Genomic DNA, 14,947 nt, shown 5'->3' with positions numbered 1-14,947 from the left:
GTATTCGATGATATGTTCATAGCATGTAATAGATTATACTTTCAATACAACATTTTCAATTGGTTTGTGCATGTTTTGGCTGAGTTCCGCTGTTCCGGCCAGCAGGGGGCGCCAGCGAGAGTTCCGCTGTTCCGGCCAGCAGGGGGCGCCAGCGTGAGTTCCGCTGTTCTGGCCAGCAGGGGGCGCCAGCGTGAGTTCCGCTGTTCCGGCCAGCAGGGGGCGCCAGCGTGAGTTCCGCTGTTCTGGCCAGCAGGGGGCGCCAGCGTGAGTTCCGCTGTTCCGGCCAGCAGGGGGCGCCAGCGAGAGTTCCGTTGTTCTGGCCAGCAGGGGGCGCCAGCGAGAGTTCCGCTGTTCTGGCCAGCAGGGGGCGCCAGCGTGAGTTCCGCTGTTCCGGCCAGCAGGGGGCGCCAGCGTGAGTTCCGCTGTTCCGGCCAGCAGGGGGCGCCAGCGTGAGTTCCGCTGTTCTGGCCAGCAGGGGGCGCCAGCGAGAGTTCCGCTGTTCCGGCCAGCAGGGGGCGCCAGCGTGAGTTCCGCTGTTCCGGCCAGCAGGGGGCGCCAGCGTGAGTTCCGCTGTTCCGGCCATCAGGGGGCGCCAGCAAGAGTTCCGCTGTTCAGGCCAGCAGGGGGCGCCAGCGAGAGTTCCGCTGTTCCGGCCAGCAGGGGGCGCCAGCGTGAGTTCCGCTGTTCCGGCCAGCAGGGGGCGCCAGCGAGAGTTCCGCTGTTCCGGCCAGCAGGGGGCGCCAGCGTGAGTTCCGCTGTTCCGGCCAGCAGGGGGCGCCAGCGTGAGTTCCGCTGTTCCGGCCAGCAGGGGGCGCCAGCGTGAGTTCCGCTGTTCTGGCCAGCAGGGGGCGCCAGCGAGAGTTCCGCTGTTCCGGCCAGCAGGGGGCGCCAGCGAGAGTTCCGCTGTTCCGGCCAGCAGGGGGCGCCAGCGAGAGTTCCGCTGTTCCGGCCAGCAGGGGGCGCCAGCGAGAGTTCCGCTGTTCCGGCCAGCAGGGGGCGCCAGCGTGAGTTCCGCTGTTCTGGCCAGCAGGGGGCGCCAGCGTGTGTTCCGCTGTTCCGGCCAGCAGGGGGCGCCAGCAAGAGTTCCGCTGTTCCGGCCAGCAGGGGGCGCCAGCGTGAGTTCCGCTGTTCTGGCCAGCAGGGGGCGCCAGCGTGTGTTCCGCTGTTCCGGCCAGCAGGGGGCGCCAGCGAGAGTTCCGCTGTTCCGGCCAGCAGGGGGCGCCAGCGAGAGTTCCGCTGTTCTGGCCAGCAGGGGGCGCCAGCGAGAGTTCCGCTGTTCCGGCCAGCAGGGGGCGCCAGCGAGAGTTCCGCTGTTCTGGCCAGCAGGGGGCGCCAGCGAGAGTTCCGCTGTTCCGGCCAGCAGGGGGCGCCAGCGTCCATTCAGAAATGTACTGTTGCTCTACATGTTTCACTTCTTCTCGAGTCTCTCCATCATTGTCTGAATCGGTTTGAACATAAAAGGCTAAAAGTTTTTTTTTAATTTGCAGTGCATGTGTGTGTGTGAGGTAAAAGGACACAAGCTATTGTAGCTCCGCCCCCTGTGCCGGGAGCAGCAGCTCATTTGCATTTAAAGGAACAGACACAAAAACGGTGCATTTTTGCTCACCCTCAAAAAGTGACAACTTTAACATGCTATATAAAAATATCTGTGTGGTATTTTGAGCTAAAACTTCACATACACTCTGGGGACATCAGAGACTTATTTTACATCTTGTGAAAAGGGCATTATACTATGGAAGCTTGTTTCCGCCACAAAATAAAAAAATAAAAAGATAATTGCGACTTTTTATCTCACAATTGCGAGTTTACATCTCGCAATTCTGACTTTATTTCTCAGAATTGCGAGATATAAAGTCAGAATTGCGTGAAATAAAGTCAGAATTCTGAGATATAAAGTCAGAATTCTGAGATATAAAGTCAGAATTCTGAGATATAAAGTCAGAATTGCGAGATATAAAGTCGCAATTGCGTGTTATAAAGTCAGAATTCTGACTTTTTTTCTCGCAATTGCGACTTTATATCACGCAATTCTGACTTTATATCTCAGAATTCTGACTTTGTATCACGCAATTCTGACTTTATAACACATAATTGCGAGTTTATATCTCGCAATTCTGACATCTTTTCTCAGAATTGTGAGATATAAAGTCCAATTCTAAGGGGAAAAAAAAAGACGGACTTTTTTTTTTTTTACCTTAGAATAGTTTATATCTCACAATTCTGACTTTATAACACGCAATTGCGACTTTATATCATGCAATTGCGAGATATAAAGTCAGAATTCTGAGATATAAAGTCAGAATTCTGAGATATAAAGTCAGAATTCTGAGATATAAAGTCAGAATTGCGTGATATAAAGTCAGAATTGTGAGAAAAAAAGTCAGAATTCTGACTTTATAACACGCAATTGCGACTTTATATCTCGCAATTCTGACTTTATATCTCAGAATTCTGACTTTATATCTCAGAATTCTGACTTTATTTCACGCAATTCTGACTTTATATCTCGTAATTCTGAGAAATAAAGTCAGAATTGCGAGATGTAAACTCGCAATTGTGAGATAAAAAGTCGCAATTATCTTTTTATTTTTTCATTTTGTGGCGGAAACAAGCTTCCATATTATACCACCACTTTAAGAATAGGGCATAATAAATTAAATAAACTGGGTTTGTGATCAGTGCCAAATACCTGAGACTGTAGAACATGTGCTTATGAATTGTTCAAAATATGAATTACAGAGGATAGATATGATAAAGACATGGAAATAAAACAGGACTAATGGAGTAAAGAGTATAATGGACTGCAGTAGGAGTGAACAAGGATTCAATATTTGATTTGCTTTCTGACTAAAACGGGACTAATGGCAAGAATATGATGACTGAAGTGTATGGGAAAGTAACTATAGCCAGAAGACGGCAGTAATGCAACATCAAGGATGCAAGCTGCCGTTAAACCCCAAAGAAGAAGAAGAAGAGGAGGAGGAGGAGGAGGAGGAGGAGGAAGAAGACTCTTCTCACGCCTGTCCGGTTGGTGGCGGTAATGCTGGTTCGCTAAGCGCTAAAAAAGAAAGAAACTATAGGAAGAAGAAGAAGAAGTTTCTTCTCTTGATGAACGCGATCCGCCGGACAGTCAAGAGAGCCGTCAGTCACGTGTTAATAAATACAGAGCATCTGATGAAGAAGATGAAGATCGGGACGCATAACGGCACCTTTCACTGTGATGAAGTCCTGGCGTGTTTCTTCCTGCGACAGCTGCCAGAGTATAAGGTGCACATTCACGATAAACACTCTGACTCTGCTGTGTGACTCCTCATCTGAAGGAGCTTGAATACACACACTCAATACAAGATGTGTGTTTGAGATGTCTATGATACAGCACGCCGATAAGATCTGATCGGACCCGTCACATGTGTTGTGTTCAGAGTATATGCATATGCAAGCATAATCGCTAAATTGTCGACAAAACTGATTAAAAGCAGCTCCAGTAAGGAGTGACACAACTGCATATTATTGGCGGATTAGAGGTCATATAAATACAGGAGTTACTTGCTTTTTAGGTCATTTATCTTTTTATTTTCTTTATTTAATTATATAGTTTTTGTTCAGTTTAGGGAAGAATGTTTTATGCGGAATGGATGATGTTGCAGAGACTCATTTCTCCTACGGGAGACGATAAATCAAGTGTCTCAGATAGAGAACTGCTAGACGTATTGCAGATGAGCAAACACTCTGAAAAATACGTCTTCCAGATGTAAACACACACATCAAATACACGTACATCACGGAGACGTCTATTTGATGTGCGTGTTTACATCTGGAAGACGTCTATAGGACGTTTCCTGTCAGATGTCAAATAGACGTTTAGAAGATGTCTTTAAGATGTAATGATTTAGAATGTACAGTACAGGCCAAAAGTTTGGACACATTACTATTTTTAATGTTTTTGAAAGAAGTTTCTTCTGCTCATCAAGCCTGCATTTATTTGATCAAAAATACAGAAAAAAAATGTAATATTGTGATATATTATTGCAATTTAATTGGTTTTCAATTTATTAGACTTTAAATTATCATTTATTTCTGTGATGCAAAGCTGAATTTTCAGCATCATTACTCCAGTCTATCACATGATCCTTTAGAAATCACTCTTATATTCTGGTTTATTATGAGTGTTGGAAACAGTTCTGCTGCTTAATATTTTTGATGAATAAAAGGTTAAAAAGAACTGCATTTATTCAAAATAATAATAAAAAAATTCTAATAATATAAATCTTCTTTACTATCACTTTTTATCAATTTAACACATCCTTGCTGAATAAAATTTATTTATTTCAAAAAAAGAAAGAAAAAAAAATATTACTGACCCCAAATTACTGACCATTAGTGTATATTGTTGTTACAAAAGATTTCTATTTTATTTTTATTTTATTTTTACTTTTTATTCATCAAAGTATCCTAAAAAAGTATCACAGGTTATGAAAAAATATTAAGCAGCAGAACTGTTTCCAACTTTGATAATGAATCATCGTATTAGAGTGATTTCTAAAGGATCATGTGATAGACTGGAGTAATAAATTCAGCTTTGCATCACAGAAATAAATGATAATTTAAAGTATAATAAATTGAAAACCAATTATTTTAAATTGTAATAATATATCACAATATTACATTTTTTTTCTGTATTTTTGATCAAATAAATGCAGGCTTGATGAGCAGAAGAAACTTCTTTCAAAAACATTAAAATAGTAATGTGTCCAAACTTTTGGCCTGTACTGTATGTTAAACTGAAACTTAATCAGATGTTAGTAAACAGCAAATGCTTTCCAGATCAAGTGATCTTTAACAGACGTACGTGTGCTATCTCAATTGACCCTGATCATCACATGGTTGTCTCTCCTCGTGGTCAGGATGCGGAGATCGTCCGCAGCAGAGACTCCTCAGTTCTGGCCGACTGTGATGTGGTGGTGGATGTTGGAGGAGAGTTTGATCCCAGTCGTCAGCGCTACGATCATCACCAGAGGTACATGTCTCAGTCGCTGATTTTTAGTCTCAGTCGCTGATTTTTATTGTATTTTTTAGACATGCATTGAGCTACGTACACTATTGGTATTGTTATTACTTGTAGGCAACAGTCATGAATATTTTATTGTTCATTTATGTGTCACATGCAGTAATATTAAAGGGATGGTTCACCCAAACATAAAAATTCTGTCTTTAAATACTCAAGTCCTCATGTCGTTCCAAACATGTAAGATTTACGTTCATCTTCAGGACACAAATGAAGATCATTTTTGATGAAATCTGAGAGCTTTCTGTCCCTCTATTGACAGATACGCATCTACCACTGACGTTTCAAAAAGTTCATAAAGAGATAAACATAAAGCATGTTTGCCTGACGCAGCACGTTTGAGCTTCTGGAAGAACCATTGTCATATGGATTAGTTTTATGAAAGCTCTCAGATTTCATCAAAAATATCTTCATTTGTGTTTTGAAGATGAACGAAAGTTTGGAACGACATGAGGGAGAGTGATTGAAGGATTAGTTCACTTTCAAATGAGAATTAGCCCATGATTTACTCACCATACAGTCATCCTGGTGTAAATGACATTCTTCTGTCAGACGAATACAATCAGAGTTATATTAAAAAATATCCTGGCTCTTCCCAGCTTTATAATGGCAGTGAATTGTAACCAACAGATTGAAGCTCAAAAACGTGCATTCATCCGTCATAAGCGAACTTCACGAGTTCTGGCGGGTTAATAAAGGCCTTCTGAAGCAAAACAATGAGTTTGTGGAAGAAAAATATTCATATTTAAACACGTTACAAAGTAAAATAACTACGACATAAACGAACATACGGATTCCACTTAAGTGTAAAGCGCGAGTAATGCGACGGCTGATATTTACACTATTCCTGACGTCATGCATTTCGTAAGTTGCGCTTTAGGTGTGAGGAGAGACTGCGTATGGCCTTTTGGACGGAAGCTAGAATTTTACTTTGTAACGTGTTTAAATATGAATATTTTTCTTCCACAAACTCATTGTTTTGCTTCAGAAGGCCTTTATTAACCCGCCAGAGCTCGTGAAGTTCGCTTATGACGGATGAATGCACGTTTTTGAGCTTCAATCTGTTGGTTACAATCATAGACTGTAAAAAAAGATGGACGACGCCCCTTCGCTCTCTTCCATTGATGAGAACTGAAGCCGCCAGTGTCCCGATATGGCGCTGACATATTGGAACTTGAGTCTGCGCAGTAGCGATCTCGGGACCAGACCTGCGCAGTCGTGAGCAGGAAGTAAAGCCGCGAAATCAACGCTCCGCCCTCACCCTCGCAGGGAAAGTGCATTCTGCACACTTTTTTAAAAAATTATTGCAGTATGACAAGAGGCTTATTAAAATAAAGTAAATACAATCTCCTCAGTCCTCCGAAGATCCCGAAAAAAATGTCCGTTGGTGCTTTAGTGACTTCGCTTGGAGAACCTGTCAATCACAGCTGTCAATCATGACATTACACCACCGCATCATGTAACTAACTAAAAACCAACTTATTTTTGAAACAGACACTTGAACTTACATCAGCGTGATAAAAACAACAGCAAATGAAAGAAACCACCTTTGGAAAAAGATATTTGAAGTGTAATTTAATTGTTTAGTTGGTCTCGCGTCCCGTTGAATAACACGGGGAGGCGGGGCTTACGACCTATACTAGGACCAGCCACCGGGGGGCGATCGAGACGTTTTGGCTTCACTTTTCAGGGCTTGTGCGGCACGCTTGGTTACAATTCACTGCCATTATAAAGCTTGGAAGAGCCAGGATATTTTTTAATATAACTTCGATTGTATTCGTCTGAAAGAAGAATGTCATATACATCTAGGATGACTGTATGGCAATGTTGTTTTCGTCAACGATGACGATAACGAAATGATTTCGTTGACGCACCTTTTTTTTAATGACGATAACGCGACGATGACTAGCTAAAAATGTCTCTAAGGTGACTAAAACATGACGAGACGTTTTCGAGTTTTCGTTGAATATGATTTTCGTTCCAAAGTCACGAAAACGCCAAGTCTGACGTTCACAATGCATGTCATTTCTGCCTATTTTGCGTGAAATCTGTCTGTTTTGAGCTAAAAAAGTATCAGCAATGCTGCCGCTTCCTATCCTTGTTTTGGGTACGCCCACCACCCGGCTGCCGCCATGCCGCGCACCAGATTCCACACAACAACAACACACCTGCGGCTAGTCACTCGCCACGCATCTTCGATATTATGAGGCGCCGGACTGGACAAAAGCGAAACGAACTGCGCGAGAGAGACCGAGTATGTCTGCGCACGAGAGAGACCGAGTGTGTCCGAGCATTAGTTTAGTAGGCTAATTGGTGCAAAGTAATATATAATTATTATATAACAAACTTAGATTATAACATAAATTATAACATAAACTATTATTTAACTAATTATATAATAAAGCCACAATTGCCAAAGTAAGTGTTTTTATTCCTGGCTTTTTTGGAGTAAAACAGTGATTCCACTGTTACCACTTTATCTGTGTGTAATGTTGTAGTAGCTCAAAGTTTTTTGCTGTTTAAACTGTAAACCATTCCTTTATTACTGTGATTACTGGTGAAAATAGCCAATGTGCTTAAATTTTTTGAAGAGCATCAATTCTTGGAAAAAATATAACTTGAAATATGGGGATAAAAGGTTTCTGCCCAATGCGACAATGAAGTACAGCTTGGCAGCACTGCATCTCCATCAATGAGAAAGTCTAGTTTATTATGCAAAGGTTTTAAGGTTAACTGTTGGTTTATGAATTGCAACACTTGCTGCAACCTGTCAAACCTAAGCCCATTTCCAATACTTTTTAACATAAATTAATTTGTTAAAGACTACTTTTTTTTTTTTTTACTAAAATTGACTAAAACTTGACTAAAACCTTTTTGCGTTTTCGTCGACTAAAACTTGACTAAATATATCAAGTTTATAAGTGACTAAAACTAAAAAGCATTTTCGTCCATAAGACTAAAACTAAAAGGGCTGCCAAAATGGTGAGTAAATCATGGGATAATTCTCATTTGAAAGTGAACTAATCCTTTAATGATATAATTAGGGCTGGGCGATATATCGCATGACATTGTTATGCGCATCTCGCCAGTAAAGCCGGTTCCTTGATTAGTAGTAAATCGCCATCACCTGCTTTCAGATGGAGCCGCATTCACTACACAGAGCCGTAGTTCACTGTCAAGCTGAGCCATATCGCATTAATTATCGCAGGCGATACATCCGTGATAATTAATGCGATATGGCTCAGCTTGTCAGTGAACTACTGAAAGCAGGCGATGGCGATTTACTACTAATCAAGGAACCGGCTTTACTGACGAGATGCGCATAACAATGTCATGCGATATATCGCCCAGCCCTAGATACAATGTTATTTCTTGTGTTATTTCGTTTTAGTGAAACGGGAAGATAATGATCTTTTGATGCGCCTGAGAGACGCGAGTTATGAATTATTGATCAGTGAGAGTGTGAATCTGACTGTGTTTCTTTTCAACAGATCTTTTGCAGAAAACTTCCATAGCTTGTGTCCAGAGAAGCCGTGGGTGACGAAGTTGAGCTCGGCAGGTTTGGTTTACCTTCATTTTGGCAGACGAGTTCTTGCCGCGCTGACACAGATGAAGGAGGACGACACGCGGCTGGACGTCCTTTATGACAAGGTCAGTTTAACCTGAACACTTTAAAGGGTTAGTTCACCCAAAAATGAAAGTTCTGTCAGTAATTACTCTCCCTCAACCCCGTAAGACTTTCGTTCATCTTCAGAACACAAATGAAGATATTTCTGATTAAATCTGAGAGCTGTCTCACTCCTCCATAGGCTTCTCTGTTATTGAAACTTGCCGGCCCAGAAAGTTAGTAAAGACAGTGTTTAAAATAGTCTAAGTGACTACTGTGGCTCAACCTTCAGTTTATCAAGCGGCGAGAATACTTTTAGTGCGCAAAAAAAAAAGTGAGTTCACGTAGTGTAACAGCGCAGCGCTTCTGGGTTGTACATCAGAACGGAGGCTCACTATTGGCCGGCATCACACACATGACCAGCGTCGGCCAATAGTGAGCCTCCGTGAACTCACTCAGAGAAACACAGAAGAACATGAAGGGTTGAATAAAGTCGGTATTTTTGTTTTGTTTTTGCGCACTAAAAGTATTCTCGTCGCTTGATAATCTTAAGGTTGAGCCACTGTAGTCACTTGGACTATTTTAAACATTGTCTTTACTAACTTTCTGGGCCGGCAAGTTTCAATAACAGAGAAGCCTATGGAGGAGTGAGACAGCTCTCAGATTTAATCAGAAATATCTTAATATGTGTCCTGAAGATGAACGAAAGTCTTACGGGGTTGAGGGAGAGTAATTACTGACAGAACTTTCATTTTTGGGTGAACTAACCCTTTAAAGCAGAGCTCAGATGTTCCAGCGTCCGACACTGAAGTCTTCTGTTGCAGATGTATGAGAACTTTGTGGAGGAAGTGGACGCGGTGGATAATGGGATCTGTCAGTGTGATGGAGAGGCACGTTACTCGATCTCCACGACCCTCAGCGCTCGCGTCGGCCATCTCAACCCACACTGGAACAGCAAAGACCAGGACACCGAGGTTTACTGAGAGCACACACTCGTGTTTAATGGGCGGGGGGGGGGGGGGGGGGGTCTTTTAGTACCTCATGATTCTTGAGGTCATGATTCGATTCAATATGTGCACAGATTTGATTGCAGTTTACTGTTTTGTGTCACTTCTCTTAGTTGACTGCGGTAGACAGTTTAATAGAGATAGAAGGGGAAACAATCCTGCTGAATTAAATGTGAACCTTGGAATTTATTTAGTTTTCCTTCACATTTTAGTCAACCCAATATTATAAAACTAATGCGCTTTACGCTGACTGCAATCATTACACACAGTCTTCTGGATTAAAGCAAGGCAGAACATTTTTATTTCTGATATTAAAAATAGGAACAAAAAAGCAAATTACAAACAATAGGACAAAATACAATAGAAAAAATATACAAATTAAATAAATGTCAGTTTTTCAGGTACAGTAGCATAGGTTTATTTAACATGTAAGAAATAGGCCCGAAATTGAATAATCAAATGTAAAAATAAAACACTGTATGTGTAATCTTCACTGTATTAATTAAATATAAATTGATTTATATTGAAGATTAAAAAAAAAATTGGTCCCACTTTATTTTAAGTGGCTTTAACTACTATGTACTAACATTGAAATTAATAATTTGATACAACTGTGTACATACATGTTTTTAAATTGTACTTATATTTTGAAAATACCTGCATGTAATTACAGCTGTAATTAATTTATGTAATTACATTTGTACACTGTTGACCCTTCCCTTACACCTCACCTGTCCCGAACCTCACCCGTATCACACCTCAGCAGCAGCACAAGTGTTTTACAATACAACCTGAATACAATAAGTACATTGTATTTATTTTTAGATGCAAGTACTTAAAGCCACTTAATATAAAGTGGGACCAAATTTTTTTTATTAACATTAATACAAAATTAAAATTCACTCTCCCTTTAAGAATGAATGCACAGATATAGTTACACATCCAATTTTCACAATTCAGTCCATTACAATAGTTTAGGTCAGGGCTCTGAAGTTCAAGTGAATATCATACATTTTTATAATCATATTAACAATATCACTTTTACATCACAGAAGGGTTTCCATAAAGCCCTGGCTCTTGTAGGAGCCGAATTCCAGGACCGTTTGGACTACTACACGAACGCCTGGCTCCCGGCGAGAGAGGTCGTGCAACAAGCGGTTCAGACGAGATATCAGGTAATTCACATCTGAGCGTTTTCAAGCTGGATTCACCGATGCACGACTGTACTCAGAGCGTTACATGATCAAACGAAAAACATTTCATTGTTGCTTCAGCACAAGCACAGGTCAGGTGTGTGTGTGTCATGAGAGAATGAATTCACACTATCAGATGTACAAATAAAAAGATCATGATATATAGACTACATGGACAAAAAGAATTGGAATTATAGTATAGAAGTATCAAGAGTAGAGTAATAAAGACTTAAAAATGCATTAATTTTTTAGTAAAGAGTTTGTGTGAGTAGAATGACATGAAGAAACAGGTGTCTTCGCTGTGACAGCAGCAGTCATTCATTGCTTAGTACTTTACTTACTTTGTTAGTAATTGAAAGTAAAGCAATACTCATGACACACGGCTAACAGTGTTCCTCATGTTGCTCCTGTTATCGAGAGTGGCCTACACTTACCTGTTGTCTTCGTGAGCACCTGGAAGAGCTGTGATTGTGATGTTTGATTTGAGCAAAAGGGACATTATTTTTTGAAAATATGCTTTATTTTTGTCTTCACAACTAAAAAACACTGATCTGGGGTGTGTTTCCCGTACAACGATGAAACTCACCGCTTCACTACCGTAGTATGATGTATCGTTGAAGAAATCATCTAGCTAATCACGACTGTTTCCCGAAACTGTATTGTCGCAAATTGATCGTTCAACCACGTTGGTTAATGATTTCACACACCTGGTGGAGCAATAACTACTTTTAATGAATCTGTTTGATAGCGAATTAATGCTAGATGTTTTGCTATAAATTACGAACATGGATCTGATGACTATTTCTATTATTTTATTTTGCTTTATTTCCAGATTCAATCATAGGCTAGAGTTCGTTCACACATGCGCACTCTTCAAAAACTACGCTTTAAATCTCTTGACAAACTAAAAGACGTAAATGACATTTGTATGTATTCTAAATAAAAGACACAGGTCACTGAATGTCAGTTTGCTTATTTTGCTCAAGATCAGGATTTATTGAGTCCACATGTCATGCAAACAGGAAACTCTGCTTCTAGCCACAGGTCGAGAGCCGTCGTTCCAAACACACAACTCTGCGATGCTGTTTGCGAATGTTTGTTGGAACGTTGGTTTCAGGAAACACAGACTCGTTGAACTGCTGATAACGAGTTGGCTAACGAAGCTTTCGGGAAACGCACCTCAGCTCAACAGTGCTTATAATGTGTTCAAATAAATAAACTACTCAACAGACTCAAAGTTTATGACACAAACCCAGAATGAGAAAGTGATGGTCATGGTGGGGTTGTTCCCGCAGGTGGATCCGAGCGGGGAGATCCTGTTGCTGGCTCAGGGCGGCTGTCCCTGGAAAGAGCATCTGTTTTCCCTGGAGAAGGAGATGAAGGTGGATGTGCCCATTAAGTTTGTGCTGTACACGGATCAGAACCAACAGTGGAGAGTCCAGTGTGTCCCGGCCGGACTGAACACCTTTCAGAACAGGTGTGGCTTTTCCTGTCGTCTTCATTCCCAGACTCCGCTTTGTTGCCTTGTTTTTCAAGAGTGACGTAAGATTGAATAATGTGTAAAAACTGAAGGCTTCATGGCTGCCTTATTGCGTTCACTGTTACTGGTTATAAATGAGTTAATCTGGATTTGCATTGATTGTAGAGATGCACCAATATGAACATTTTGGGCGATAACCGATAATTCTTTATATTTGATAACCGATAAATTGGCCGATAAATCTAAATCCAAATTTTGATATAATTTGATTACAAAAACAAGTGTCATCATTAAAAGCCATGACCCAAACACACAATTATAATGTTCTCATTATAATTTTATGTAGCTGATATGACAGACTTAACTGTTGCACTTTACATTTAGTCATTTAGCACAGCGGTCCCCAACATTTTTTGCACCACGGACCGGTTTAATATCACAATATTTTCACGGACCGGCCTTTAAGGTGTGGCAGATAAATACAACAAAATAAAATGATACAACCAACTTAAAAACTGGGGTATTTTTTAAATATAATAATAAACGTGAATCCAATGTGTTGGCCTACTCGCAACTTTATTAGCAGCATCCTCGTAACATCGCGCCTAAAGACAACTGAGAAAGCCTGAACACAAACAAAATGCCCCCCAAAAGAAAAAAATCTCCATGTTTTCGGTGCTGATGCGTTCATGTAACATGTGAGGGTGGCGCTGCCAATAAAGCACCTAAAAGCTGTCACAACGAACCGGCAAAATTAATGAGTATGAATATGTAAAATATAGCAGGAGACATTTTAATTGTTTACTAATAAACAAGTGTTTTCTGTGTCAGTGTCGGCTGCAAAGATGAAGTTGACGATGCTGGCTCGCGATCTTCAGTAGTGAACGCGCCAGAGAGAAATTGCACATTTCATATGGATTACATAAGCAGAGAACAGTCAGTTTTCTTTCGTTTTGAATTGTTTTGTTTAAAAGTAGACATTTCAAGCTTTCTATATATGTCTCAGGTCTGTGAGGTAAGTAGGCTACCTTATACGCTGAGTTTTGGTTCATTTATGAGACGAGCTCCAGGTTCACGCGCCGGCGCCTCTGTGTCGTGATTATCGATTTTCTAATATATTTACTTCTTATTTATTAAATCCTGGCAATTGGTTGATGAAACATTGATGAAAATTAAGATACAATTCATACAAAACGAAATTAAATTTAAAGACAGGCTTTGTGCTTTCTGCTTGAGGTCTCTGTGAATGTTTTAAAGCAGTCTTTTAGTGCCGCTTTCAGAGCGCTCACGTCCGTAATGGAGAACTGTCCCGTCCGTAACATTTTTTTTTTTTTTTTTTGTGTGAAATAAATTTCTAAATAAATGCGACTTACAGTCCAGTGCGACTTAGGCTATATATGTTTTTTCTTCTTCGTGACGTATTTTTTGACTGATGCGACTTATACTCCGGAGCGACTTATAGTCCGACTTATAGTATAGTTAAAGCAAGCGAGTCATCGTGAAGAGGCAAAAACAATGCAAGAAGTGCTCAAAATACAAAAGTCAGGCATTGCTCAGAGTAGCATAAGCCAGACGAGGGAGGATTAAAGGAAAAGGAAAGATTTGCTCATTGCAATTGCTCACGGAAGAGATGAGTTTTCAGTTGACTGTTGAATGTTGTCAGGGATTCTGCGTTCTGGATGAGGGTGGAGAGATCATCACCAGCAGGGAACTGTGAATGAGAAAGTTCTGGAAAGTGATTTTGTGGCTCTCTCTCTGTGATGGAACCACGAGACGTCGCTCGTTGACCGTTCGTAGGCTTTCTGGTAGGGATGTAGACTCATAGGAGCGAGTGAAAGTAGGAGGGAGCTGAGCCTGTGATAGATCTGTACGCAAGCGTCAATGCCTTGAACTTGATGCGAGCAGTCGCCAGTGCAGAGAGATGAACAGAGGAGTGACGTGGGCCCTCTTGGGCTCGTTGAAGACAAGACGAGCTGCAGCGTTCTGGATCATTTGTAGAGGTTTAGTTGCACAAGTCCAGCCAGAAGAGCATTGCAGTAATCAAGCCTAGAAATGACCAGGGCCTTTTATTACTAATTATTATTTTCTTTTCTTTTTTTAAAAAGTGATTCCAATCATATTTCAAGCAATTCAAACGGTGCGCATCTGAAGTGTCTCAGCTGAAGGAAATAATCTGTTATATATATCAGCTTTAAAATATCTGCCAAATTTCTTATACATTTTTTTCCAATTTTTCGATAACATTTCAAAGGAACATATATCGGCAGATACCGATATGGTGGCCGATATATCGTGCATCACTAAACGATTGTAAATTTGTTGGTTCTCTAGGTTGAGTATTTTGGAGGAATGGCGAGGTGTCCGAGACGAAGCGCTGTCCGATCTCAGTGGGATTCCTGGATGCATCTTCGTCCATGCCGGTGGTTTCATTGGAGGGAACAAGACGAAGGAGGGCGCTCTGGAAATGGCCAAAAGAACGCTTCAAACGGCACCCAAACCTTTACACAACAACTGACACCTGTCATTCACCATCACATCACACAGCTCTCGTGAAAACCAATAAATGCAAAATCTTATTAGTGTGTATTTATTTTC

The 14,947-nt window shown here is 41.1% G+C and overlaps 1 protein-coding gene across 1 annotated transcript; it reads left to right on the top strand.

Annotated features, from left to right (window-relative positions):
• The first annotated feature begins 2,973 nt into the window (after positions 1-2,973).
• On the top strand, positions 2,974-14,947 carry myg1 (myg1 exonuclease). The gene is made up of 7 exons (XM_079856441.1): positions 2,974-3,267; positions 4,905-5,017; positions 8,557-8,716; positions 9,497-9,646; positions 10,732-10,854; positions 12,168-12,349; positions 14,684-14,947. The coding sequence occupies exons 1-7, from the start codon at positions 3,109-3,111 to the stop codon at positions 14,865-14,867; spliced, it is 1,071 nt and encodes a 356-aa protein (XP_079712567.1). The 5' UTR covers positions 2,974-3,108; the 3' UTR covers positions 14,868-14,947.

Source organism: Squalius cephalus (assembly GCF_949319135.1).
Source record: "Squalius cephalus genome assembly, chromosome: 22".
Classification (NCBI taxonomy): domain Eukaryota; kingdom Metazoa; phylum Chordata; class Actinopteri; order Cypriniformes; family Leuciscidae; genus Squalius; species Squalius cephalus.
This window is presented reverse-complemented; position numbering and strand designations above follow the sequence as displayed.

Bases quoted from the DNA above. Each gene is read 5' to 3' on its own strand.
- myg1 (XM_079856441.1), top strand. From the start codon at position 3,109: ATGAACGCGATCCGCCGGACAGTCAAGAGAGCCGTCAGTCACGTGTTA. The intron at 5,018-8,556 runs GTACATGTCTCA...TCTTTTCAACAG, and splicing joins CGCTACGATCATCACCAGAG to ATCTTTTGCAGAAAACTTCC. The intron at 9,647-10,731 runs GTTTACTGAGAG...TTTACATCACAG, and splicing joins GCAAAGACCAGGACACCGAG to AAGGGTTTCCATAAAGCCCT.